The following is a 26,530-nucleotide window of genomic DNA, read 5'->3' as shown; positions in this document are numbered from 1 at the left end:
ATATATATATATATATATATATATATATATTATATATATATATATATATAGATATTGATATATATATATAAAATATATATATTTTATATATATTTATATATATGTATATATATATGTATATATATATATATATATATATATATATATATATATATATATATATATATATATATATATATATATATATATATATATATATATATATTTAAACAACTTTAAAAAGTATTCTACACAATAGAGTGCTCAATGTTCTTAAAAGAACAGAGCAATTATATTAGTAGTAGAAAATCACTTAACAAAAATTTTTTCCATTTAACACTGTGTTTCATCAACAAAGATTCATCAGAAATCTTGATTTCCGATGAATCTGATTTTAGAAATCTGATTTCTGATGAATCTTTGTTGATGAAACACAGTGTTAAATGGAAAAAATTTTTGTTAAGTGATTTTCTACTACTAATATATATATATATATATATATATATATATATATATATATAATATATATATATATATATATATATATATATATATATATATATATATATATATATATATATATACATGCATATATATGCATATAATGGTTTGATTGTCAAACTTTACAAAATTCTCAAAAAAACACCTTTTAGGGTGTTTGCTGAATCATATTAAACTGCCACTGCAACACATTATAATTGAATTAGATGGAAACACAAATGGTCCTAAGCTTTACAAGGGGTCTATTAGAGAAGCTAACCAAACTATTCATGATCAGCCATAGCTTCAATTTTTGCCATTGAGCCAAAGGTAGAGTTGTTTGTTAAAAGAAAAATTTTAAGCAATCTAAGTAGTGTATGAGTACTAAATACTTTATGAGTACTGCGTCAGTATCTCAAAAACTTCATGAATATGTCAAAAAGCCAGTATGTCAAAAGTTCATATTTCAAAAATCTTTCTTGCAAAAAGACCCAGTTTGTCATGCTAGATGGTTAACTTTGACTTTAAGAATAATGATGGTGTATGTTAGGACTGAACATTCATCTCCTAAGTTTTTAGCAATAACTCAATACATTGTTCAAGTTTATTGTGTGATGTAGTTTATTATTAACCACTCAGGAAAATACAAAGATGCTTGCCAATATCTGTACAAAACCATTCAATTGCCAAGCTTCAAGATTCAAAGTTTTTAACAATCTACAAAATAAATTTTGGTATTTTGTGTTGCAGGATGAAAATGAAAATGTAAAAAACCGAGCCTTCAAATAAACTCTTAAAATAAGAGCATTAAAAAAAGACATTCAAGTCAAATCTTAAGCCGAAATCAGTGTAATGAAGAAAAATTTTGATGCTTGTTCCTGGAACTATCTTGCTTCTGTTGATGGCTTCCTATAACGCTTTGCACAACTTCAGAAAAAACTCAGCAAGACTATTGAATCAAACCTAAAACTCAAATAAATATGCTTAAAATACTCAACCTGTCGAAAGTAGATTAATAAACAACCTGTCATAAAATTAACCATAGAAGCTGCTAAACATATTTGTGGACAAGAAAAGAGACACACTCATTTTGAAAAAAAATTTAAGTCTAAAAAAGAATAAAATAACTGTAAAAAAACATTGTTTTATTTATAAAAAGAGTTTTTTTGTTATTCATTGATCATTCAGTAAAAAAATTAATTATATTTGAAAATAGCTCCAACAGTGAGCCGAAATATCAGATTTAAATTAAAATAATTTTAATAAGTTAAATAAATAGTACATCACTGTGTAAATGATGTATTTTCAATTTTATATTTAAACTTCATTATACTATTAAGATGCCATTAAAATATATATATATATATATATGCAAATATATACTGTATTTCTTTTCCGGTCCTGATTCTTACCTACACTGATGATCTTCTTGACAGTCTTACATCTAAATTGACTCTATTTGCTGATGACTTAACTTTATATGATCTCTTTAATAGCTATTTAACATTATATGATATCTTTTAACCACTTGGGAGTTAGTCGCTCGTGAATTTTAACACCAATAAAACTGAAACTACTGCAAACAACTGTTTAAATATTGTCGACATTCCTACTTTATTGAATAACAATCCTCTCACTTAGTCCTCTTTTTTACTAGGGTTGAGTCTCTACCGAAAGTTTACCGGTAAATCTGTAAAATTGTTCTACTAATTTTCCAGTAAAATTAGGTAAACTTTAGTAAATAATGTTTTTTACACAGAAAATAAGACAAGACAAAACAACATAATCAAAAAAGCTTAAGATTTTAACTTATTTTTTCTAAAGATTGAAGAAGTGATTTCAAGACTTACAGCACTTTTTAAATTTAGTTTTTATGCCATTATTACCAGCTCATTCCATAATGTATGGAAAAAGTTAAAATTTTTCAAAAAATCAAAAGCAAGCAATCTAGTCAGTTAAAAAGTTTGCAGCTGGTGTGAGAAATGACCATAAAAACTCTTTTAAACGATTAGTGAATATTCAAAAATGCTTTTTGATTACACTGGATGAGTAAACTTCTTTGAAAAATTGAAAGTACATGAATATAATTATTATTCAAAAACATACATACTGAAATCTTGGCTTGAATAGAATTTATCAATCTCAGCCAGCTGTAAAAACTGCAGCAGTTGTCACAGGAAAGGTGGCCGAATGTGGGTTGAACATTGTAGTGACATTGCAGTGACAGCAAAGTCAGTTGTCTCAGTGATTCCATAGATAAAAATATTCCATTCCAAATTTGAAAGTACACTTGCAATCTGTCATCACAAAAGTCAGAAAAATCGTTAAGCAATATAAAAAATCTCCAGTCAAAAATGAAATCCTCCAAAAAGAAATCAAGAAACAGCATAAAAAAGAGGTTTTAATTATCCTTCACTGCAAAGCAAAATGGAACAGTCTACTGTCCATGGTTTAACAGTTTCTCATAGATAAAGGTTTATCAGAAAAGTATTGATAGATGTTTCTCCATATTTAATTTGCAGTGATAATGAAGTAAACATTTTATATGACATTGTTACTGCTCTTGAACCAGTCAAATTGGCAGTTAAAGCCCTTTGCCAACAGGATGCAACTCTTCTAACACCTGAGGGATTTTTTAAGTTTCTTGTGAACAGAATAAAACAATGACATTCAACTCTTTGCATTCCAATGAAGAGTGCAGTTTTGAGAATTTTTGTAAAGAGAAAGCAGAGCAATCTTGTAAGCTTGCACAGATACCAATCCAGAATGTCTACCTGACAATCAAGAGCATAACATTTTCAAAATGCTTTGAAGTCTGTTTTTCAAAAGGCTGCCAAAAATAAGATATCTAGACCTTTCCCAACAATTTCAGATGACTTCAAAGCCATTTCAGAAGAAATGTTGGTCTATGAAGCTACTTGAAAAAGAACTAATACTCTAGAACTTTTGTTCAATGCACTAGAGAATGCATCTCTTTAACAAGTATTGAGCCTAGGTAAACCTGATCTGCTGCTGAATTATTCGTGACAAAAAATCAATCCAAAATGAATGGCAACTTATTTAAGATCCTTTTTAACCCTTAGAAACCCTTGGTTTCCTAAAAGTTCATTTTTTTATCAATTTCATTTCAATTAAATCAATATCAGATAAATCAAGTTATCAAATTTTTATGGTTGTTTTATTTTTTACCAATTTTACCAATATTTACCAGTAAAATATACTTTTTTAATTGATTTACTGATAAATTTAAAATTGGGAAAAGTTCAACCCTATTCTTTACACCTTCTTAAATTATCATTCACTACTGACCTATCATAGAAACCATATATACAATCAACTGAAAAGTTTGAAAAGTTACGATTTCATTATCTACCTCTTGTTTATCCTTGTATAGAGCATTATTGTCATATTTGGGCTGGTACTTCAAATGATGCTCTTTCTCTTCTAAACAAGGTCCAAAAGCGCATTGTAAACCTAGCTAGACCTGCTCTAATTGCCTAGCTTGAGCCACTCTCTTATTGTCATGAGGTTGCATCTCTTTTTTTTTTTTTTGCAAATTTTAACATAGTCATTCTCACTTGAATCGTCATTCAGCAAAGCATCTATTTACTGTATCTGTCTTATCATGCTCTAAAAACTTTAATTCATCTAGCTTTTTTACCAGCAATTTTTTCAATGCTAGAGAACTCTCTCCCTCTTCATGCTTTCCTGACTTGTACAACATTTAACTTTTCAAACCTTCTGTAAACTTTTTCCTTTCTTTTGAAATCTATTCTTTGTTTTCAAGTAACTTCTAACTTTATAGTGGTTGCTTGCAGCCTTGTTGGGAATAAATTAGTTAAAATAAAAAATAAAATAAAACGCAAAAGTAAAAAAATTAAACACAAAAATAGGAAACCTCAGATAATTACAGAAATTCTTCCGAAGATAAATCCTTTACAAAGTAATAATATAAAATAATAAAAGTGGGTGTAAGGCTAAGTGGGTGTAAATGTATTTTAGCCAAATAGTATCTAAAGTGTAAGTGGGTGTAAATGTATTTTAGCCAAATAGTATTTAAACAGTATTTTGGGTATGAAGAATTTTAAATATCTTGAGTATGAAGTATTTTGTGGGTGTTTGATATAAAGTATCTAGGGCAAAAGTTAAAAATAAACTATTTTTTGTTTAAAAAAAACATCTTCGCTTCCAACAAGGCTGCATGCAACCACTAATTAAAGTTGGAAGTTACTGGATTAGAAAAGATCTGTAGAGCAAGATTACGATTGACAGATTACTTACAGGATTGCAAATTATATGAATCAGGAAAGCAAGATAAAGGAAGCGAATTCTAAAAAACTGATGTTTAATGAAAAAAACTAAAGGAATAAAAGTTTTTGGAGCACTTAGGAACAGTCACAGAAAAAGGATGAGACTTGGCACAAAAGGCACTAGCTCTTTAGAGCAGTGCCAAATATAGAATTTGTAGAAAAGAGAAGCAACATTGCGACGATGTGATAATGGTTGGAGGTCGGCTGCAAGAGTAGGTCCAACTATGTTTACAATGCGTTTTTGCACCTTGTCTAAATGAGAAAGGGCATCATTAGAAGATCAGCCCCAGATAAGACAACAGTATTCCATAGAAGGACGGATTTATAGAGATAGAGAATAGAATCTGGAGTAATAAAGTGGCAATTGAAAATTTGAAATAAAAAATTATTTGAAATTTGATAAATTAAAGCATTTTGGCAGTTAACTTAGAGGGTAATCATTACAAAAACAAGGAAAGTAAATATCATTTGTGTCAACCATTCACTTGCAACAAACTTAACCTTACCATTATAACACTATGATAATAATAATAATAATAATAATAATAATAATAATAATAATAATAATAATAATAATAACAATAATAATAATAATAATATTAATAATGGTAACAATAATAAATGATAATACTGAAGGATCAGCACCTAAAGGTTATGACCTTGCAACTTACTATAACCTATATTGATGACAAAATATTGCTTAAAAATTTTGGTAAAACATTGTTTAAAAATACTGCTCTTTACACTTTTCTTTATTTCAAAAATTGATAAAATTCTTCTTGAGATTTTAATTCTATTAGAAACTAAATTAATCCATTGAGCCACCTTATTTTTTATTGAAACATTGTAACACCACATCACTTAGAAAGTCACGAGCTGAATAGATACCATTACCCTTTCATCTATGTTTTTAAAGGACCTTCAATATAACTGAATTTTTAATATATGAGCTGTTATTTAAAAACTATTTTTAAATAAATAAAAAAATACCTTCAATAACAAGCCGACGACTCCCATATCTTTGAAGATTGCGCAAGAGAGGTGCATACTGTCTAATGTTAACAATCATTGATTTATGGTGAAATGTTACCGAAAAGTAACTAAATAAAAGTATATATATATATATATATATATATATATATATATATATATATATATATATATATATATAGAATATAAAATAATTTAGAATAATAATAATTAATTAGTGCACAATTAAATTAAATAATTTATTTATAAATTGAATAAATAACTATTTATAAATTAAAATTATAACACTTTAATTTATAAATAATTAATTATTTATAAATTTAAGTGTTATATTTTAATTGCTTATGTTTAAAGTACGTGAAAAAATGACTTCAATAAGCACAAACTTTGCTTACACTACAATAGCACGAAGAGAACTTGCTTTTTTGTGAAAACAGAACAATTTTTTTTATTTCCGTCATTATGGTAATCAGGTAAATATAAAAATTGCACAAGGAATAAACAAACACAGTCGGAAACCACTCAACAAGGTTCAGAAATGTTAGATTTATTTATTTGATTGGATATTCTAGATTTATAATTGTTCTGTGAATCACTCTTTTAAAGTAGCACCCGTATGTAGTCCCCCATCATGTTTTTGTTATACTGTTCTTGATAATGACGTTTAAAGTCCAATATATCTTGATGGAAGCGCTCGCCTTGCCCGTCGAAGTAAGCGTCCATGTTCTTCTTAACTTTGTCAAGTTGCAAATCAAGGATATGGACTTTTAAAGACATATTGCATCCTATTTTAGCGTAATTCTTTATGAAAGTCTGTACCAACTCCACATAGTTTTTAGCTTTGTGATTACCTAGGAAGTCCTGAACAACTGCAACAAAACTGTTCCAAGCCACTCTCTCCATCCTGTTTAACAACTTTGCAAAATCCTCAGAATCAATGATCTTATTGATCTGTAGTCTGATTAATATACCAGGTCTGATTAATATACCAGGTCTGATTAATATACCACCTCTGATCTTAGTGTCGGCCAGCTTTGGAAAAAGATATTGGAGGTATTGAAATGCTGCTGACTCGTTGTCAAAAACAGTGACAAATTGCCTAATGACGTCTAACTTGATATGCAGCAGTGGCATATCAGCAACTCCCACTTCACACTGCTCTTCCCAGACAGAAAACTTGGTCCGTTGTGGCCAGTCCTTTGTGCAATAATGCACCTTAGTATCACGGCTGTCCCAGAGACAAGGAAACTTCATGAAACCTCCTTGACCACCCATGAGGAATGATACCATTTTGAAGTTTCAGATGACCTCTTATCCAAAGTCTTTATACTTTAATGCAATCAGCAACATTTTGGCACTGGTGTAGTCCTCTTTGAGATGCACAGAGTGGGCCATCAGGAGAGACGGGTAGTTGTTTCCATTGTGCAGCATCACCGGTTTGTGTATTCAGGATGAATTGTTTATGATTTGGTGTCGCTCAATAGGATTACATGCGATATCTATAGCCTGGAATAGACCGGCAACATCGCTGCAAAAACACAGCCCATCATGTAGACTGAAAAAGTTGGAGAATCTTTGGTGCCATTTCGTATAATATGTGTTTTGTGTGATATCATTAACAAATTTCCACTGAGTCTGGATATCAGAAGCTCAGCATTTGATTTCATCTGCGGAATACTAGTCCATATCTTTAGTATCTACCTTGCTATCTGACTTGTTGCTGTCTTCTGAAGATGGTCAATGCCCCCAAGGAGGAGTCGGAACAGGCAGATTTAGGCTGTGTAGTACTGTGGCGATGGAAAAAGGTATATCCAGATAAGCGATCTGAGGGCATTTTTGCTAGTGCAATGATTTTTTGGGTTTATCATGTTGAAGTAGCTGTTGCTTGAGTGTTCCATTGGCTTTTTTTTGTTCAATTTTTTTTGTTAAATTCGGATGATAGTAAACTTCATGACGTGCTTCTCTCCTCTGTACCAACCTGTAACATACACAAGAATTATAATATCTTGAGGACAGGAAAACTAAAAATATGGAACAATTTTAAGATAGAACGTATTTGCCTACAGTACAGTACACTTATGACAAAATTTTGTAAATTCTCCTAGTACACGACTTATGACAATTTTGTAAATTACAACTCCTTGAAATGAACTAGATCTAAAGCATTTAAATTTTATGAAAATAAGTTTAAAGACATCTAAGCAAGAAGCAACTGCTCAGTTTACATTCAAAATTTTTTTTGCAGTATTCACATGTAAAATGCAGTGCACAAGATTTGTCTTGGTTCCCAACCAACACATCAAAGTATGCCTTGTAGGTCTTGCACGTTATACCGATTGCTTTCACCGAATACTTTTTTACTCTTTCAGTTTTTATAAATTGTCTGCACATCTAGCAGAATGAATCGGCTGAATGCAAACAATTTCTTAATGTCATATCAAATGAATAACTTCACTTCAACTACAAATTGTTATACTTCAATCTAAAATAACACGAATTGGAATCTTGATTTGAGACACCTGTGCTTTTATACTTGTACAGCTACTTTTGGAACATTCAAGAATGTTCTAGAAAGTTATGAGAGTTTCTCAAAATCTCTCAAAGTTTCTTGAACTTTCTAGAGTGTTTAGGAGAATTGTAGAAACATCTAGACAACTCTAGCAGTTCAGGAATATTATAGGAGGAAGCTGGTCATTGAAAGCAAATCGAAAATTTTCTCGAAAACACACGATTTTTCAAATTTCATTGTCCTTGCCACAGAAGCAAAGATTTTTTGGAATAACAGCATTTTCCTTTCTGTTCTAGACCTAACGGGTTAAGAAAACATTTGTTTAAAAGCGATAAAAAAAACAGTAATCTAAAAGTAATTTTAAAATTTCAATTTTTTAAGTTTAGAGAATTTGACCAAGAGAAAACAAAAATGAAAATGGTATCAATAAAAAAAAAAAAATAAAAAAAAACTGAACAAAACAAAGTACAAAGAGAAATCAAAAAAAAAAGATAAAGAAAAGAGGTAGCTTCTTTCATTTGAAAATTAAAAAAATTACTTTAATAATAAAAAAAAAAACTCATCTCAAGTCAAAATCATCAAAACTTTGAACATTTAGTTTCTAAACTTTAATTAAAAATTTCTTTGTTTTTTTTTTTTTTATATATAAATAAAACTCACAAAAGTTATTTATAATTGTTTATTAATTATTGAGAGAGTTTAATCTATAATAAGAAGTTTTATACTTTAAAGTTTTATTTTTATTTATTTGAATATAGGTTATAGGGAATAGGTTTTTAAATGCATTTCAAACATGTCAAAATTCTACACTTTTAAAGATAAATTTTAAAAGGTGTCTACATTTGAATGTTTTAGCTTTTAAATTTTATTCTTTCTTTATTATGAAGTACATTAAAGTAAATTATCATTTTCAAACCAGATTTTTAAAAACGTGGCTTTTTAATGTATGACATTTAATTTTCTGCAAACAAAACATTTCCGAAAAATGCTGTAGAAAATACAAATTTTTTTAAAAATAAAAAACATTCATTTTTAAATAAGATAATTAAATAACTCACTGTAGAAAACCAATAAAAAAAACAGCAATAGAAGCAGTGTTCTTACTTTTCCAACATTGAACCTATGGTAAAGTTAAAAATATAGTTATATGGTATAGTTATGGTAAAGTTAAAAATATAGTTATATGGTATAGTTAAAAATTGTTATTGATAATAATCATGAGTTATAGTTTATAAAAAAGTTATATATGACTAGCTATGTATGACTTTGGCAATGGTTTGTCTACCTAATTATAAATTTTTTTTATTTCTATTAAGTTTAGTGCTAAATAATTTTATTTTTAAAGTAGGAATTGTAAGCATTGATACAATTTTTTATCCATTTGTAGATTTTTTCTTGTATATTTGACCACAATTATATTTACCTGATCATAAATAAACATATTGTGTTAAATGTTTAATTTTTAAACTAAAAAATAATTTTTATTAACAAAACTTATTATTAAATTGTTGTTATCAAGTCAATTTGAAATTTGCAGATAAAAAACACCACTTTCTAGCCAACTTCATTTTTAAGTGAAGTTCTTGTCAAAATTCATTTTTAACAGCTCATTCATCTTTAGAAAAGTCTAATACCAACATAAAAATTGGGTAGAACCTAAAAAGATGATAATATTGTAAATGAATATTAAGCAATAACTACATCAAATGATGAATATATACTTTAATATTTTTTTCTCTATGTATATAATTTTTATTTAGTTATTTTTTCCACTAATCATAAATAGACAGCATCTATCATTTTTTTGCTAAAATCATAAACTCAGTGTCATTTGGACATTTTATTATTTTGACATTACTATTGGAAATTATTAATGGACATTATTAATACTTGTTTTATATTTTTGTTTGTCAGTATTTTATAAAAATTTGAAAGATTATTCTATGTTGTTTATATGTTTTCTCTGTTCTAAATAAACTTCTTTAAATACAATATTTTTTTATTAGTTTATTTTATTTATTCTAAATTTTGAAAAACTAATTTTCCCTAACTCTAGCATACTTAATTCTTCAGTTAATAATCTAAAAATTACAAATTAAAAAAAAAAATCTAAATTTGTTGTTATTAGTTTTATTATAAACAACATGCATTGTTCATAACAAAATGCTGATATTGCTATATGAGACCGATTGTCTTATAAGTAAGCTAATATAGTTATAATATAAATAACATATCACTAACTTCATTATAAGGTATTGAGTACATGTCTTCATTTTCCTGGTCAACAAACTTATCAAATTCTTGTTCAAAATTAGTAACCTTTAAAAAGATTTTAAATAAATATAAATAATAAACTTTATTAAATAAAAAATAAAAAAAAAAGATTAAAAATAATCATATAACTTACTTTTATTATAGGAAGGACAGGCGGCTTGGTATGTTGAAGATAATTAATTACCATTATTACATAACAGTATGGTGATAATCCTCCATTATCAGCATTGTCCAGATTACACACCTATTAAAAATCTTATGATTTTAATTTATAATTTTCAATAAGAATATCTATAATTATGAAACAGAAAATTAAATTTTGCATAAATTGAAACTTGCCTTACTCCACATTCTTATTAACATAGCCAGTTTAGCACATCTCTCATCAGCATTGATGTATTTGATTATTAAATCAGATGTATGATAACACTAAAAATCAGACATATTATAACACTAAAAATATTTTAAATTATTTTTTTACATGCAATTTTACACAAAGATGCATTTACACAAAGATGCACATCAAAAATAATAAATAGGAAATAAAAAAAATAACTAATTGCTCATCTAAAATAGTGCAAATTTATATGTAATACATTGTATATATTATATGTATATGTAATATATTGTAATATGTATTATATTGTAATAATTGTATATGTATATGTAATATATTGTAATAAATTTTGTATATGTAATATATTGTAATATGTATTATATTGTAATATTTGTATATGTATATGTAATATATTGTAATAAATTTATTTTGTATATTACATTGTATATGTAATATATTGTAATAAATTTATATGTAATACATTTATATGTAACACTTATTTTGACATACTGTCTTGTCTTATTTTTTCTGAAACAAATATTGCCGTTTGTCGCTGTATTTCCTGAAAAAATGTAACTTATAAAACTAGCATTGTCAAATAAATAATCACGTGCTTACTAAATTATTTTGTTTAGATTAATTTTTATAAACTTTTTAAAATTTTGTTTATTTACAACATATTAAAATAATAAACCTTCTTCAGTAGCTGAATATTTAGATTATTTCAATATTTTGATAAAAAAGTTATTAATTAGATATTATTATATTAAAAAAATTGTTTAGTAAAAAATCAAACTTTACTTTACTTATTTTATCTGAATTTATAAATATTTTTATAAATATATTTGTTAAGAACGACCTTATTTTATGTATTTGTAAATTACAAATTCTAATTTAAAATTTTGTCAAAACAATGTGCAGTTTTTAAAATGCTAATTACTTCATTAAAATACTGTTAAAATAAACGTTAAACATTTCATTAAAATACAATATAAAAATATGTATAGAGTAAATTAAATATTATCAAACAAAAAAATCGCTTATCGCATATTGCTTTTTGGGTAGGTAAATTGCTCTATCTCTAACACTTCATCACAAGGCCTGCTCTCCCTGTATAGTCTTTTAATTTTGTTAATGTTGAGATTAAATTAAAAGACAACATTATCAAGTAGGCCAGTAGTTCCAGTATTACAAAACTCTATCATTATTAAAGTTATAACAGGTTAGGCAGTGATTGTCTATTTTACTAAGAAAACATTGTTAGTGTCGCTGGCTTAAATACTTAATGCATTATTATAACAATTAAACAGCAACATCATTTTCAATTTTTCAACTTTTAAATGAGATTGCTACCAATGCCACAAGTGACACCTGTACCTATCTCCTTGTGACACCTGTCACAAGGAGATAGTTAAATCAAAATTGCATCTCATCTTACAGCTGATGGATTTTATAAGATGCAGAGATTTAGTTGCTTGTTTTTGTATTTTCTTTGGCATGTGAATGTTTTCCTTGATGATGAGGTGACCAGGCAATAATTGCTAACTCAACACACGGTCTTATTTATATAGTATAGAAACTCTTCCATAGATTCTAGTATGCAAGTCAAAACTAATTTTAATCTTGGCCTTAAAAAACCAAGATTAAAATTAGTTTTGTCAGCAGCTATACAGGTTTAGTTTTTTAAATATAGCTGTAAACAACCTAAGTATTGGCAATACCACGTTGCACATGGATAGTTTCCTTGTTAATGTTTTTGTTGTGCATCGCCAAGGCCACATTAGGAGCCCTAAGTTAAAACTTTGAGTTAATTAGCAGGACTGAGACAACTACATAGATCCTTTCCTTGGTATGCCATGCTCTATCTATAAACAAGTAAAGTTCTCTTTAAACTTGAATCATGCCTAAAGTAACCCAAAATAATAAACATAAAAAACTATCCCCACCACCTAACTGCTTAAACAAATCTTTCACAAATATTTGTGGTCTTTAAAGTAACCTTCCATCAGTTGAGTCTTACCTCTTGCAAAATTCACCAGACTTGCTTGCTATATGTGGGAGGAATTTAATAGTTGGTTGTTTCTTCTTCAGATCTCAGTATTGATGGGTGCTATCTTTTGATTTACAAAGACTTCAATTATCACATGCTTGGCTTGGGGGTATAATTACACATCAAATCACCTATTTGTAAGGAACCTGGTTTGAATTATTTGACCTTTTTTTTATGTTTCTGCTTAGCACCTCTTCACTCTATCACTTTTCTCTTTCTTCTTTATCTTTCTCCTTCTTCTCAAAACTGCACTCTTTTAGATGTAATTTCTGAACAAAGGACCATGCTCTTTCTTATTACCCCTCTGCTAAACTGTTTTTATTGGTGACTTTAATGCTCATTATGCTAAATGGCTTATCACTTTTTTTTTGTTTGAATTTGAATAAATCAATAAAATTATTGATCAATCAAAGATTGAGAAACTAACGATAGATTAAAATAAAATTTAAAAACAACATTAAGCAATTTAACATTAAGCAATAACTATTTAACTCTTAATTGGAGCATCACATCAATTGGATGACTGCAATATTGTTACAAATAGCAAAGATTTAAATAAAAGCAATACAAATATAGTTACCTTGCTGTAAAAGGGAGCTATGCGGCATGAAAGTCCACTAAATAAATATATACTTTATTATTTAAAAATAGTAAATAAAATACAAAACATTCTTCAAAATTACTTTTTTTTATTATAATTATAATTGGTTCTATTATTTTAGAAATATATATAATATTATAATGTTACTACTATATATACAATATAGAGTTAATATATATAGTATTAATGTAAGTAATGATAAATTAAACTAAGTTATTATAAGTTATTATTATAATGATATATAATATAGAGCTGGAAAAGCTCAGTTGGTTAAAGCTAAAATTTTGGAATATATATATATATATATATATATACATATATACATATATATATATATATATATATATATATATATATATATATATATATATATATATATATATATATATATATATATATATATATATATATACATATATATATATATATATATATATATATATATATATATATATATATATATATTATATATATAAGTTTATTATTAAAATTTTTATTTATTCAAAACAATTAAAATAAAAACAAATCAGAATCTGTATTGAGGGCAAAAACCATGCCCACTTTTAGAGAATTCAGAACTAAGCAAAAACTTTTCTACAATTCTGCAACTTAAAATTCAAATTTAGCAATTGCATTTTGAATGCAATAGTGGCAGAACACTTGGCTTACAATCAAAAGATTTAAGGTTAAAAATAATCTAAAGTCTCTGGATGACCATGGATGATGATGGATGACCATAGATGTACCTTGTCTCATGTCTCAACTTGCTCATTGTGTTTCTTTGTGCAGCAGAATTGTTCAACAAGTCTCGCCTTTCTGAGATTTTTTCCATAAAATGGTTATAATAGTTTTATAAAAATAAAATCTCTAGATTTTGAAGATTTGAAAAAAAATTATTTACAATAAAAAAAACTTTTACCAGTTGTTTATTTCTAAACTTTTTCAGAATGCATTTTATGTGATTGACATTTGGATCAAAAGATACTACTTAAAAATTAAATTTTGTTAGTAAATGAAATTGTTTTTGTATGTCTAAGATACCTTGTATCATCAAAAATAATAAATTATATTTACTTTCATCTCTCCACAAAATTTTACCCATTTTATCAAGTCCTATCCTGTAAACTCTTATTAAGTGTCAAGGCGCCAAACTTTGCTTAAGTTCTTTTTAAGATTTAAGTCAAATCATACTGAATCATATATATATGATACACATCTTATATAGGGTAAAATAAATTAAGTATAAATCAAGGGTTTCTGAATGAGACATCTTATATAGGGTTGTCTCTTAAAAATTAAACAGAAATGCGGTAGAGATATATTGGTAAGTTTTTAAGGAAGCAGTTACAAATTAAACTAGCATCGCATTCCAGCAGTTCCAGGAACATGGATCTAACTCATTGTTTATAAAGGTTCATTATTTAGAAATAAAAAAAGAATGCAACAACAATTGAAAAAATTTTTTTTCAGAAATATGTTAATGTACAAAAAAGACATTAGGCTGAATACTCGACTATTTTAAAAGAAATCTTTAAAAATAAAACTGGGTGTATGGGTGTGTATTTTAGGCTGAAAGGATAGAAATTGTAGTAAAAGAAATTTAGGCTAGATTTCAAAATGATTGAAATTCAGCTAAAAACATAAAAATTGATGGTAAAAAAAATTAAATATTAAATGTATGAAATTTAAATGTATTAAACAGATAACAAAACAACACAAAAATTAACAGAAATAAAATTTAAAATCTTTTTACCTTTTTATATCTTTGAATTTAATATTGGGATTCTTCATATCGAGATTGTCCTCAAGATCTGAATAAAAGTCTAAATAAAAAACAAATATTAAAAAAAATTATTATCACTAAACATTCAAAACTTTATGGAATCTTAAAAAAAAACAAAAGCTTACGCCTTTGCTTTTGAATCACTTCTGCTACCAGAGAATAAAAACATAGAGGGTCAGATATCAATGGATCAAACTCTATGATTTTCTAAAATAAATCAGTATATTTATAATATAAATAAAAACTTTAAAATGATCACTCAAATCAATGTAAATTACAAAGGACAAAATTTCTAAAACTCTTTCAAAAAAGGTTTGCTTTAATAAAAAAAAAATTATGACAATAATATAACGAAAAATATTAAGAAAAAATCATTACTGTTACTTAGCAACTGGAAACACACAAAACCTACCTGTATATCAAATTTGATGTCAATATCAACATTGGAATCTTTAAAGCCAAGCAATGTTAATGAGGAACCATACAGTTGACAGTGTAGGTCTTGAAATTAAAAAAAACAAAACACAGAAAACAGTCATAAAATTGAAAAAAAAGGAAAAAAAAATTTTAACTATAAAATTTAAAATCATATAAAAATCTCAAACTTTACCCGGAACAATCATCTTTTTTAAGCATTCTTCAAGTTGTTTACATACTTCATTTCTCAAATATAGATCTTCTTTTGTCAAACATTCTGTTGTCAACAGTTGTTGCTCCAATAAATTGTTCAATTGAAATTCATAATTATTATTCATAGCTTCAAAATGTTTGTAATTGTTTTTTTAAGTTGTTCCTATAAAACAAACCAATTAAAATGCAAGAATTAATGTCATAATTTTATCTGAAATAGTTTAAATAACAAGAGGATTGCACCCTAATTCACCAAATTTGCTGAAATTTGGCACTTTCCTACTTTATATCTTAAGAAATCTTTAGGATAAACTTCAAGTTTGTTAGATAATAACTGAAAAATGAGAAGCAAATAATGAGCTTTTTTTGTAACTTCTACTTAAACGAGTGTTGGCGAGTCGGCTTTTTTAAAGTCACAACGATAGCTTTTATATCATTCATTGGATATATTTATTGGACACTACTAAATGAATACTACATATTAAAAATCTGATCAAAAAATTCAACAGTTAGTGTCACAAAATTCAACAGCTAATGTCACAATACTTTATCTAGAAATCATCTGCATTAAAGTAGCTTGACAATACTTTTATGTGATTATCCTATTTTGCAAATTCCAACTCGCATCTGAGATTAGACCATGGTGAATGTGCAATTTTCCTGTTTATACGTTGACTTTCAGGATCAGAGTCCTTCCACATCTCATTAATCTTACAACCTAGATCTATACCAGGAAAGCAAAAAACTTCTCTCTAAACTGGTAAATCAATGTATATAAAATTTCAGTTAAGATAACACCAAAAAGCTTCCTGTGTGGTACAAGTTAACATTGCCTAACAAGCTTAAGTTAACAAGCTCAAGTTAACATTGTTTTTAGCTTCTTTCAGTTGTGATATTTTGTATTTAAAAAACACACAATAACCTGTTATTTACTGATCTTGGTAACTCAATTGTAGGAAAAATAATCATCCTTCCTTTTTCGGCATACACATCTGAACACATTATCAACAAGTTATTCTGTATAAACTGATTTGACTAGAACAAGTTTATTCAGGTTTTTTGTCTAAAAATTCTTGGATTGATTTCCTCCTAGCTATAAATTCTTTCGCTATTTCAGCAATTTGGTCAAAGCGATTATAAATAAAACCTTTGAGTCTACAATAACCAATATTTTGAAGATCCATCTAGACTTTGTATTTTGTGTATAAGGATATGGAATGACTAGCATGACTTGGCAATAGTAATTTGGCTATTGCAATTTGTTTGAAAGTGTATGCTGGAGTTGATGGAGACAAAATGCTTTCTGTCCAGTTTAAATGTTCAGCAGTTTCTGAATTCTCTACTCTGCAAAATACATTATAGATAGCATGATCCTTTCTCAGTATTACATATATAACTGATCTAAATTAATTGTCTATTTTTGAATAAAAATAATGTTTTTACAATGATGCCAGCAATGTCACAGCAGTTGATTCTGTGGTCACATAAACACTGGGGATTTGTCTTAGCATTTCTCCTAGACTGGTAGGGTTGTTCCTCATAATTAAAGATGGTCTTTTTAGCATGATTGGTATTGCAGCAATGCTTAATCCCAGTCTACTTAGTCAGTTTCATGAACATCATTCATGTTTACTGCAGATTTCTGCATGCTTTTTTATGGTAACTAGATTCCTTCATAACCTTTTTCTCAGTTGACCAATGTTTTACCTCTTTTTTTTTTACCTGTTTATCCCATTAACTGCTGATGCACAAATGAGTAAGATCTGTAGCAATTATCATAATGTAATTTTTTGTCTTCAACTGTCCTTTTAATGCCGTTGGTATGCCTTATCAGTTGTTTTGATGTCATATCCTTTGTCTGCCATGTTAAAATCACGAGCCTTATGTATTTAACTCATTTGATTGAAACGGAAACTTTCATGTTTTTTAACCAAAATTATGAATGTGTGTTCTCTGAGCATTTTTGCTATATTTTGTTGACACAGCAGATAAACATACTTTGAAATCCAATTGAAGGAAAATTTCTGAACCACTATTTTGCTTGTCATTTCATGATAAAACCTTATAAGCAGGTCTCACTTAACACATGTGCATCATTAGTTTAATTAGATCAGCTCCACTTTGCACACGTTTTTGGTCACATAGAGGTGCATTTATGTGATACAATTGTCTACTTGAGTTGATCAGATACAAACTCATAAGCAGTTGTAGCGCAGTTAAGAATGATAGTTTTGTGAAATTTTTCAAAATTAAACTAAAAATAAAAAAGTCATCATAATATACGCCGCATTCTACAGACTTAATAATTTATTCATGCTCGTTTTATTTCTAAATGTTTCAGTACATGACATCATTTATTTTTTTGTTTGTTTGTGTAAAAGATAGATTATGTAAACAAAGAAAAAAGTTAATGATGTCATGAACTAAAATTCTTAGGAATAAAATGTGCTGGAATAAATTATTAAGTCTGTAGATTGTGGTGTATATTATGCTGACTTTTTGGCCTACAACAAAACAGAAAAGGCAAACTTTAACTAAATAAAAGTTAGATTTTCATTATGAATATAGATGGGAATAATGAGAAAATCATTTTTGAAGAAAACCCTCATACACTGCATATTTCAATCAAATCCCTAATATCAATTAAATACTTTAGAATCAATTGAATTGTTTGTAATGCTCTTAAATCACATTGAATACTCCACAAATTAATTAATCAAAATCAAATGATGAGTTGATACATATAAAAACCATTATTCCCTATACAGAAACAATCTAAGGAGTGGTTGTTTCAGAGGATGAGTGTGGTTTAAATGTTAAAGGTTACAGAGGATGAGTGTGGTTCTATTAAAGAGGAATTGGGCATGTCAGTTAACGCTATTTGAGTTGGTGAATTTGAATGCCCACAAACAATAGTCCAGATGATCCAGATTTGTAAGACAAACATGTTCTACTTCTTCAAAATAGCAGGCACTATTCATGTAGGATATATGCTAAAAATGGGATACCATTACTAGTCAAAACTATGTCAGAAATTAATTAAAAACTTTTTAAGATTCAACCTATTTAAGATTTAAAACTTATTAATTATAAATTCAAAAAATATTTAAACTTATAGCATGATAACACTTCATTTCAACTTAAAAAAATCCTGTCTATAGATATAGTTTTTAATGATCATTTTTTAATTAGCACACTTTACAGATTTTAAAATAAGCATTATTGACTTGTTTTAAGAAACAAAAAATTGTAATTTTCAGATTTATCTGGTTTTAAACTCCTTTGGTACCAAATTTTAGCATCACAGCATTATTACAAGTACCTTATAAGGGTAATGGTAAATGGAAACATTTTACATACACACACACCTCATTTTTTTAATCAAAATCAAACAAACTGAAAGCCGCTCTGAATCCTAAACGTATAGGAATTTTATGAAAAAAATTTAGTAATTTCTAAATTATGTCTCTTAAAAATTGTTCCAAATTTCTGCAAACTTCTAAATATAGGGTGCAACCCTTTGATTTGGTTCAGATTTTAGCTTTAAAAAATTTTACAGAAAAATTTATACTCTACATCAATGTATGTACACTTGCCCCTATGGCTATATCAGATGTATATAGAATTGATTGCACCCCAATAATTTCTTTTGCTCAATTTTCCAAGGTTATTTGACAATTTATTTCAGTGCAAGTTTATGCTATATACTCATAATAATTGAAAAAATAGTTTATAAATTATATTCAACATTATGTTAAATAGATGATTATCCTCCCAAATTGGCTTGTCTTCCATAAGAAAAAACTAAATTAGTTTAAAATTCTATAAGATAATAACTTCTCAAGTAATGCACTGCGGTTTATAGTATCAAATGCTTCAGAGTTTAATCTATGAACTAAATCCAAGCCATTGTTTCTTTTTCTATGGATTTCATTTAACACCTATGTTTTTGCTATTTAAAATGAGCAACCATTCTATAGCCAAACTATATAGATGTTCTTCAAGGTTATCAGATGAGTGCAAACAGTTTTTAAGAGCTTTATTTTTAAGAGTATTATAAAACTTTGTACTGTTTTACAAAATTTTGTCAAAAAGTTGGAAGTGTAAATATAGGTCTATAATTGTCAGAAGAACAAAGTTGATTTTTTTGAAAAGTTGCATAACTTTTGCAGATTTCAAGTTTTTAGCACAATGCCTAACTTACTACACTTAACAATGGCAAAATATTTAGTAAAAGTTCTTATCATTACTTAGTAAATGTTCATTTGGTAAAGTTGTTTGATTCAAGTTGCTTTAAGGGATTTTTAATGAATATAGTGAAAATATAGCTAAATTAAAATTTTTTCGTTTTAATTTTGGCCTGAAAACAGTTTGAGGGCAACTGATTTGACAACTGCTAAAAAATAGTTACATAATGTTTGTGCTATAAATTTTTACTTCACTTTTATTGGTTGGAAATTTGGCTTTGATTGCTTTCCAGAAATTTCATTCTTTTATGTTTTTTTAAATATATAATATAGAGATATACTGTATATAAAATATATATATAATATATGCATATAAAATATACATATAAGCAACTCATACATAATGTTAATGATTTTTATGATACATAATGTTAATGATATTTTTAAATCAATATATTACTGAAATATACTAATAAAATACTTAATGATTTAAAATATAATACAAATAACCTCAGTAATTTAAAAGAACTTAAGGATTTAGCTTTGTGCATACTAGTTTCACAATGTTTTAAAATTTCAATAACATAATTGATAGAGTTAAAATCTGAAAAAAATGGTTTAATATAGCAACTGTAGTAGAATAGAATAAATCCGACTCAGATAATCTCTATAAAAGATAAATCTCTCTAAAGAGAAGAAATAGTAGCTTTCATACCTGCTTGGATCCAGGAGGTTAGGTATAAGGTGCTTTTATGCATACATAATATAGATAAATATGGATATTAGGAGTGTTCAGAAAAAAAAAATTTTAGAATTTGAAAAACCAAACCGTCTAGATTTGAAGCAAGTATGTTTAAACATACTCACAAAAAATTTCAGCACCATTGAACCACTCTTTCCATGCCCTCAAAGCGCACGTTTGGAAAAAAAAGGACCCAAAAATGACCAAAAACCGATTACTTTATATGTCTTAAGGGAAAGGCTGGCATAAACATTTATAATAAATTTTTTTTTCAGGGTTTAGATAAATATCTGTATTATTGATTTAAAAAGTATGGTCTTTTTCTTTCTTTTCAAAAAAGGTATAATTTACATTTTAAAACGGCTAAAAAATGTTTATTACGTGGTGTGGCGTTGTTTTTATAACCTTTTTAACAATTAAATTCAAACTTTGTTATTTAGATTCATAATACAGTTTTCAAAAGTGTATATTCAAAATAAGAATAGAATTACTCATTTTAGGTATGTTTAACACCATTACCACACAAAAAAATATGTTCTTAACTTACAACATTTTTACTTATTTAACTTACAACATTACAATATTTTTAATTTAATAAGTAGCGATATGAAAAACATGTGTTGTATATATCATTTAACAAGTGAAATAAAACTACATAAAATATAGCAAATATTTAAATAATATATTAAGTATTTTTCCGGCTTTTATAATATTTACAAATATATTCTTGGTTATTTAGATTAATGATAATGATAAATACTAAACTTTGCGATAAATATGTTAAAGGAAACAAAAAGTGCAAGTTTGAAAACAAATTTAAGTTAAGATCTAATAGAAAAAAGAAATTGTTTATTATTAAAGCAGCTAAACCAGAAGTTACAGGTAATTTCTAGTTTGTAAGAAACTTGAACAATTATATTTGTATATTATATATATAAGATCTAAATTATCTCAATAAAGTATAATGAACAAAAACAAATATGCATTTAGATATTCAACTTCCAACAGGAATGGATATTCTACAACATCTAGCATACCTACAATCTATACTGCCTAAAACCACTAAAAAAATCAGTTTGGTTACATGCTCGCTTCGTAAAAATTTTGAAAGATGTGAAAATTTGGATTGTAACTGTGTTTTAGCTAAGGTTAAGAAACCCTGGATAAAATCAGGGATTGAAGTTGTTAGTGAAACTCAACTATTCAAAAATCTTATTAAACTTGACAAGCAGTATTTTAATTTAAAAAAAAAACGAAAAAAGAGGCTCTTCTAAAGATTTAACAAATCAGAAAAACTTTGAGAATTACTTAAAAAAGGTTTTTTGGGTAGGCAGGCCAGATTTGAAGAACATTATTCGGACCAACAAAAAAAGATCTGACAAGAATAAGCTTGAAGACTTGATGTTTTTGGAAGATTAGGAAGGAGAAAGAAAGTTTATTCTTGGGACAGAGGATAATTTAGTAGAAAGGTAAAACTTAAAAAATAAAAGTATTAAGTAATAATTTCCTTACAAAACATTTTTTTATAATTAATATCATTTTATGCTTGTAGACAGCAGAGAGTAACAGAAAGAAAAATAGAACGAAGGATGTGAGATCAACAAAATCTAATTATGAAATTGAACTCAATTCTGATTTGAGTTCTGATTCATCTTATGATTCTGATTTTGAGCCTAGTAACTATTATCAAAAAGAACCATCTCAATCTAACTGTACAGTAACTGCAGAAATTCCAATAGATGTGTATGCCGGGAACATTGCCCTAATGGCTACGTTAAATGATGTTTCGCCAAATGTTTTGCAAAAAGTTACAAGCGCCATTTTAACTGAAGCTGGTGTTGAACTTACAGATATAAATTGCAGTAAATCAACAGCCTTTAGAAAGATGAAATTAGCAAATGAAATTATGTCAACCTTAGCAAAAGAGGATGTAAAAAATGCAATTGAAGCTTCTCCTTATCCATGTGTTATACATTTTGATGGAAAAACTCTTTATGAAATTAATGAAGGAAAAAAGTTCAAGATTGACAGGTTGGCAGTTCTTGTGAACATTGAGGGTAAGACGCACCTACTAGGTGTTCCTCCTTTATCTTCCTCTTCTGGTGAGGATCAGTATACAAATATTATGAACCTACTAAAGAGATATAAGCTTGAATTAAAAGTAGGAGGTCTTTGTTTTAATACAACTGCAAGCAATACCGGGATCAAAAATGGTTCAATCGTAAAGATATCCAACGATTTAAATACATATCTTTTAAAATTAGCATGCAGACATCACATAACAGAATTAAGAATGGTGCATTTTTGGAAACATACAACAAATGAGTTGACTACAAGACCTGAAAACTTATTGTTTCAAAAATTTAAGAGCCTATTTGAACATCCTAATTTTAATTATTCTCCAAATGATCTGTGCAAGTTTAACTGGAAGGAGGTGAGTGGTAGTATAAGTGAAAAGGCTGCTGAAGATTCTATGAACTTTTGCAAACCATATATAGAGAGAAAGAGGATAGCAGGAGAAGATAAGCGTGAAGACAGAAGAGAGCTGACTGAATTAGTTGTGACTTATCTATCACCTTCTGTTTATAAAATCAGGAAAACTGGAGCTATCCATCATGCCCGTTTTCTTGGTAAAGCAATATACTATCTGAAAATGCAGCTTTTGTTTTCTCAACTTGACTTTGTTCAAAAAAACAAAAATCTAAAAAAAGAAATCAAGCTTATAGCGGAGTTTGTGGTCTGTTTTTATGCCAAGTGGTATTTAGAATCGAGTAATGTGTCAAAGGCCCCCAACTTAGATATTAAAGCTATCCATCAGATGCATCAATTTAGAAATATTTGTTGGAATCCAAAAGCAGTTGATGCTGTGCTTGAATCGCTTTACAAGCGCACTTGGTACTTGAACTCAACTATAATTCCACTAGCTCTATTGGATGAGGATTTGCCTTCGCATGAAAAACAAAAAATTGCAGCTGCAATTCTTTCATTTAAAATGCCTAAGGCTGAACACTTTAAAAATGAAAACAAAAAAAAGGAAGACATCAGAAATAAGATAGAAAAAAATGCTAGTACTGAGAAAGATCCACCAAGCTTAGCCCCTTTGGTAGATGAGTTTTCTTACCTTATGTTTAGTTTTAGTGGTTTAACTGAAGAAAGAATAAAAGACTGGCTTTCACTTCCACCGCAATACTGGCATACACAGTCTTCATTTAAAATTTTCAAAAATTATGCCAATAGCCATATTGTTGTCAATGACCATTCGGAAAGAGCCGTCGGCATGATGCAGAAATTTATCCATCGTTACAACAACAAAGATGAAAAACAGAACAGATTAAATCAGTTGACAGAGTCCGCTCTGCTTTCAGGATTACTGGGAAAAGCTCCACCAAAAAAAGATTATCTGATAGTCTTTCCTCCTTAGCAAAGAAACAAAACCAAAACAACAAAAAATAAAGATTAATTAGATAAACTATAGAAGAAACATCTACAAAATCTTTCTAAATATGAAAAAAAAAATTTTTTGATTTAATAAGTAATATTGAGTTGTGATATGCAAAAACCAGATGTTACAAAAACAACATTTTGGGTAAATTTAAAAAAACCTTTTTATTTCTTAATTGTTAATGATTTGTTTTTAAAGACCACTTGATCCCATATTTACTAACTTGACCCCATATTTACTAACGATGTAAGGAACTTTGGCACATGTTTAATTTTTTTCAGAATACCATTGATACTGCACATATGGAATATCTTCGGCAATAGAATCTTCAAACTTTGCAAAAAAGTAAAAAAAATCCGTGATTTTTGAAGACAAATAAATTAATTGTAGTCATTACTTCATTTTATTTTATTCTGATTATAATATTACAAATAATAAAAGTACATAAAATGAGTAATTCTATTCTTAATTTGAATAATACATTAGCAAACTGTATTGTGAATCTAAATAAAAAATTTGAATTTAATAACATTTTAAATTGGCTAAAAAATGTTTTTTTCAATTTAAAAAAAACGTTTTTTAGTCAATTTAAAATGTAAATTATACTGTTTTTTGAAAAGAAAGAAAAAAACCATACTTTTTTAATCAATAATACAGATATTTATCTAAATCCTGAAAAAAATATTTATTATAAATATTTATGATAGCCTTGCCCTCAAGATTCTTAAAGTAATCCGTTTTTGGGTCCTTTTTTTTCCAAACATGTGCTTTGAGGGCAAGGAAAGTGTGGTTCAATTGCACTGAAATTTTTTGTGATTAAGTTTAAACATATTTGCTTCAAATCTAGACAGTTTGGTTTTTCAAATTCTAAAATTTTTTTTTTCTGAACACCCCTAATGGATATAAACATATATGTTTGCTATTTATCTAGATACTGGCATACAATACCTTTATAAGTATATAAACTTTATTATTTATATGGTGTAGTATTTGCTAAAAGAGAAGATGATGATTAGATGGATGTTTAGATGAGAAGATGATGATTAGATGATGATTAGATGGATGGTTTGATTCTATTAAGACAAGATAAAGAGTCATAATCTTAGACAGAGATTAGAAAAAATATTGTACCAATCAACATTTGTCAGAGAAAATTAAAGTGGTTCAGGTATCAGCATGTAGAGAGGTAGCAGCTTCAGGAGAAAATGGTAGTGATAGAAGTAAAAAAAACTTGCAGAGAGTGTATTTCATATGGTATGAACAAGCTTTAGTTAGGGCAAAAAATGCTTGAGATTTGATATGAGAAAAAATGCTAAAGAAATAGCATAAAAGGGAAAGGATAAAGCCATGATGATGATGATGATGATGATGATGATGATGATGATGATGATGATGATGATGATGATGATGATGATGATGATGATGATGATGATGATGATGATGATGATGATGATGATGATGATGATGATGATGATGATGATGATGATGATGATGATGATGATGATCATGATCATGATCATGGACAGGAAAGGTGTGCAACTGCAATCAAATCCTGATTACATATACAATTTTTTTTGAGATAGAGCTTAACCATTAATATTGATATTCTAAATGTGAGCATGTTATTTGTATGCAAGTACAAAAAATAAGCCTAATAAAAGCGTAAGTAATTAATTTACACACTTAAAAGTTATCAAAGATAATATATAATGCAAGCACTGAGGTCGGTGTGAGTTTCAGGTTCGTATACTTTGTTTATGAACTTTTATTTAGAAAGTTTTAGATTTTCAAAACAGTTTTATGTATTTATATATTGCATTATGTATTTATACAATGCATTGTAACATCGCAACAACATTATAATAGTGACAAAAGAAGCAGTAACATTGATTTCAGTTCTGCCTTGGAATCAGAATATTAAACATTTTTTTTTTATATTTATATATATATATATATATATATATATATATATATATATATATATATATATATATATATATAATTTATATATATATATATATATATATATATATATATAATTGTATATACATTGTATATATATAAAATTTTATATATATTAAATATATATATATATAATTTTATATATATATTATATGTATAAATAAAATTTTATATATATTATTTATATATATATATATATATATATATATATATATATATATATATATATATATAAATATATATATATATATATA

At 27.3% G+C, this 26,530-nt stretch overlaps 1 protein-coding gene across 5 annotated transcripts in view; it reads right to left on the bottom strand.

The window, feature by feature from the left end:
• Nucleotides 1–26,530, bottom strand: part of LOC136091232 (terminal uridylyltransferase 4-like) — an 87,566-nt gene that overhangs the window by 51,098 nt on the left and 9,938 nt on the right. For all 5 annotated transcript variants that reach the window (XM_065818413.1, XM_065818412.1, XM_065818411.1 and 2 more), the window contains 10 exons: nucleotides 15,924–16,106; nucleotides 15,726–15,814; nucleotides 15,439–15,520; nucleotides 15,284–15,353; nucleotides 13,510–13,546; nucleotides 10,882–10,971; nucleotides 10,676–10,786; nucleotides 10,510–10,587; nucleotides 9,327–9,388; nucleotides 5,760–5,869 (listed from right to left, as the gene is read on the bottom strand). In XM_065818413.1, the coding sequence (XP_065674485.1) occupies nucleotides 5,760–5,869; nucleotides 9,327–9,388; nucleotides 10,510–10,587; nucleotides 10,676–10,786; nucleotides 10,882–10,971; nucleotides 13,510–13,546; nucleotides 15,284–15,353; nucleotides 15,439–15,520; nucleotides 15,726–15,814; nucleotides 15,924–16,068 (874 nt within the window). In that variant the 5' untranslated portion in view covers nucleotides 16,069–16,106. The remainder of the gene's footprint in view (nucleotides 1–5,759; nucleotides 5,870–9,326; nucleotides 9,389–10,509; nucleotides 10,588–10,675; nucleotides 10,787–10,881; nucleotides 10,972–13,509; nucleotides 13,547–15,283; nucleotides 15,354–15,438; nucleotides 15,521–15,725; nucleotides 15,815–15,923; nucleotides 16,107–26,530) is intronic.

The sequence above is a fragment of the Hydra vulgaris genome, chromosome 14, assembly GCF_038396675.1.
Source record: "Hydra vulgaris chromosome 14, alternate assembly HydraT2T_AEP".
Classification (NCBI taxonomy): Eukaryota; Metazoa; Cnidaria; class Hydrozoa; order Anthoathecata; family Hydridae; genus Hydra; species Hydra vulgaris.
This window is presented reverse-complemented; position numbering and strand designations above follow the sequence as displayed.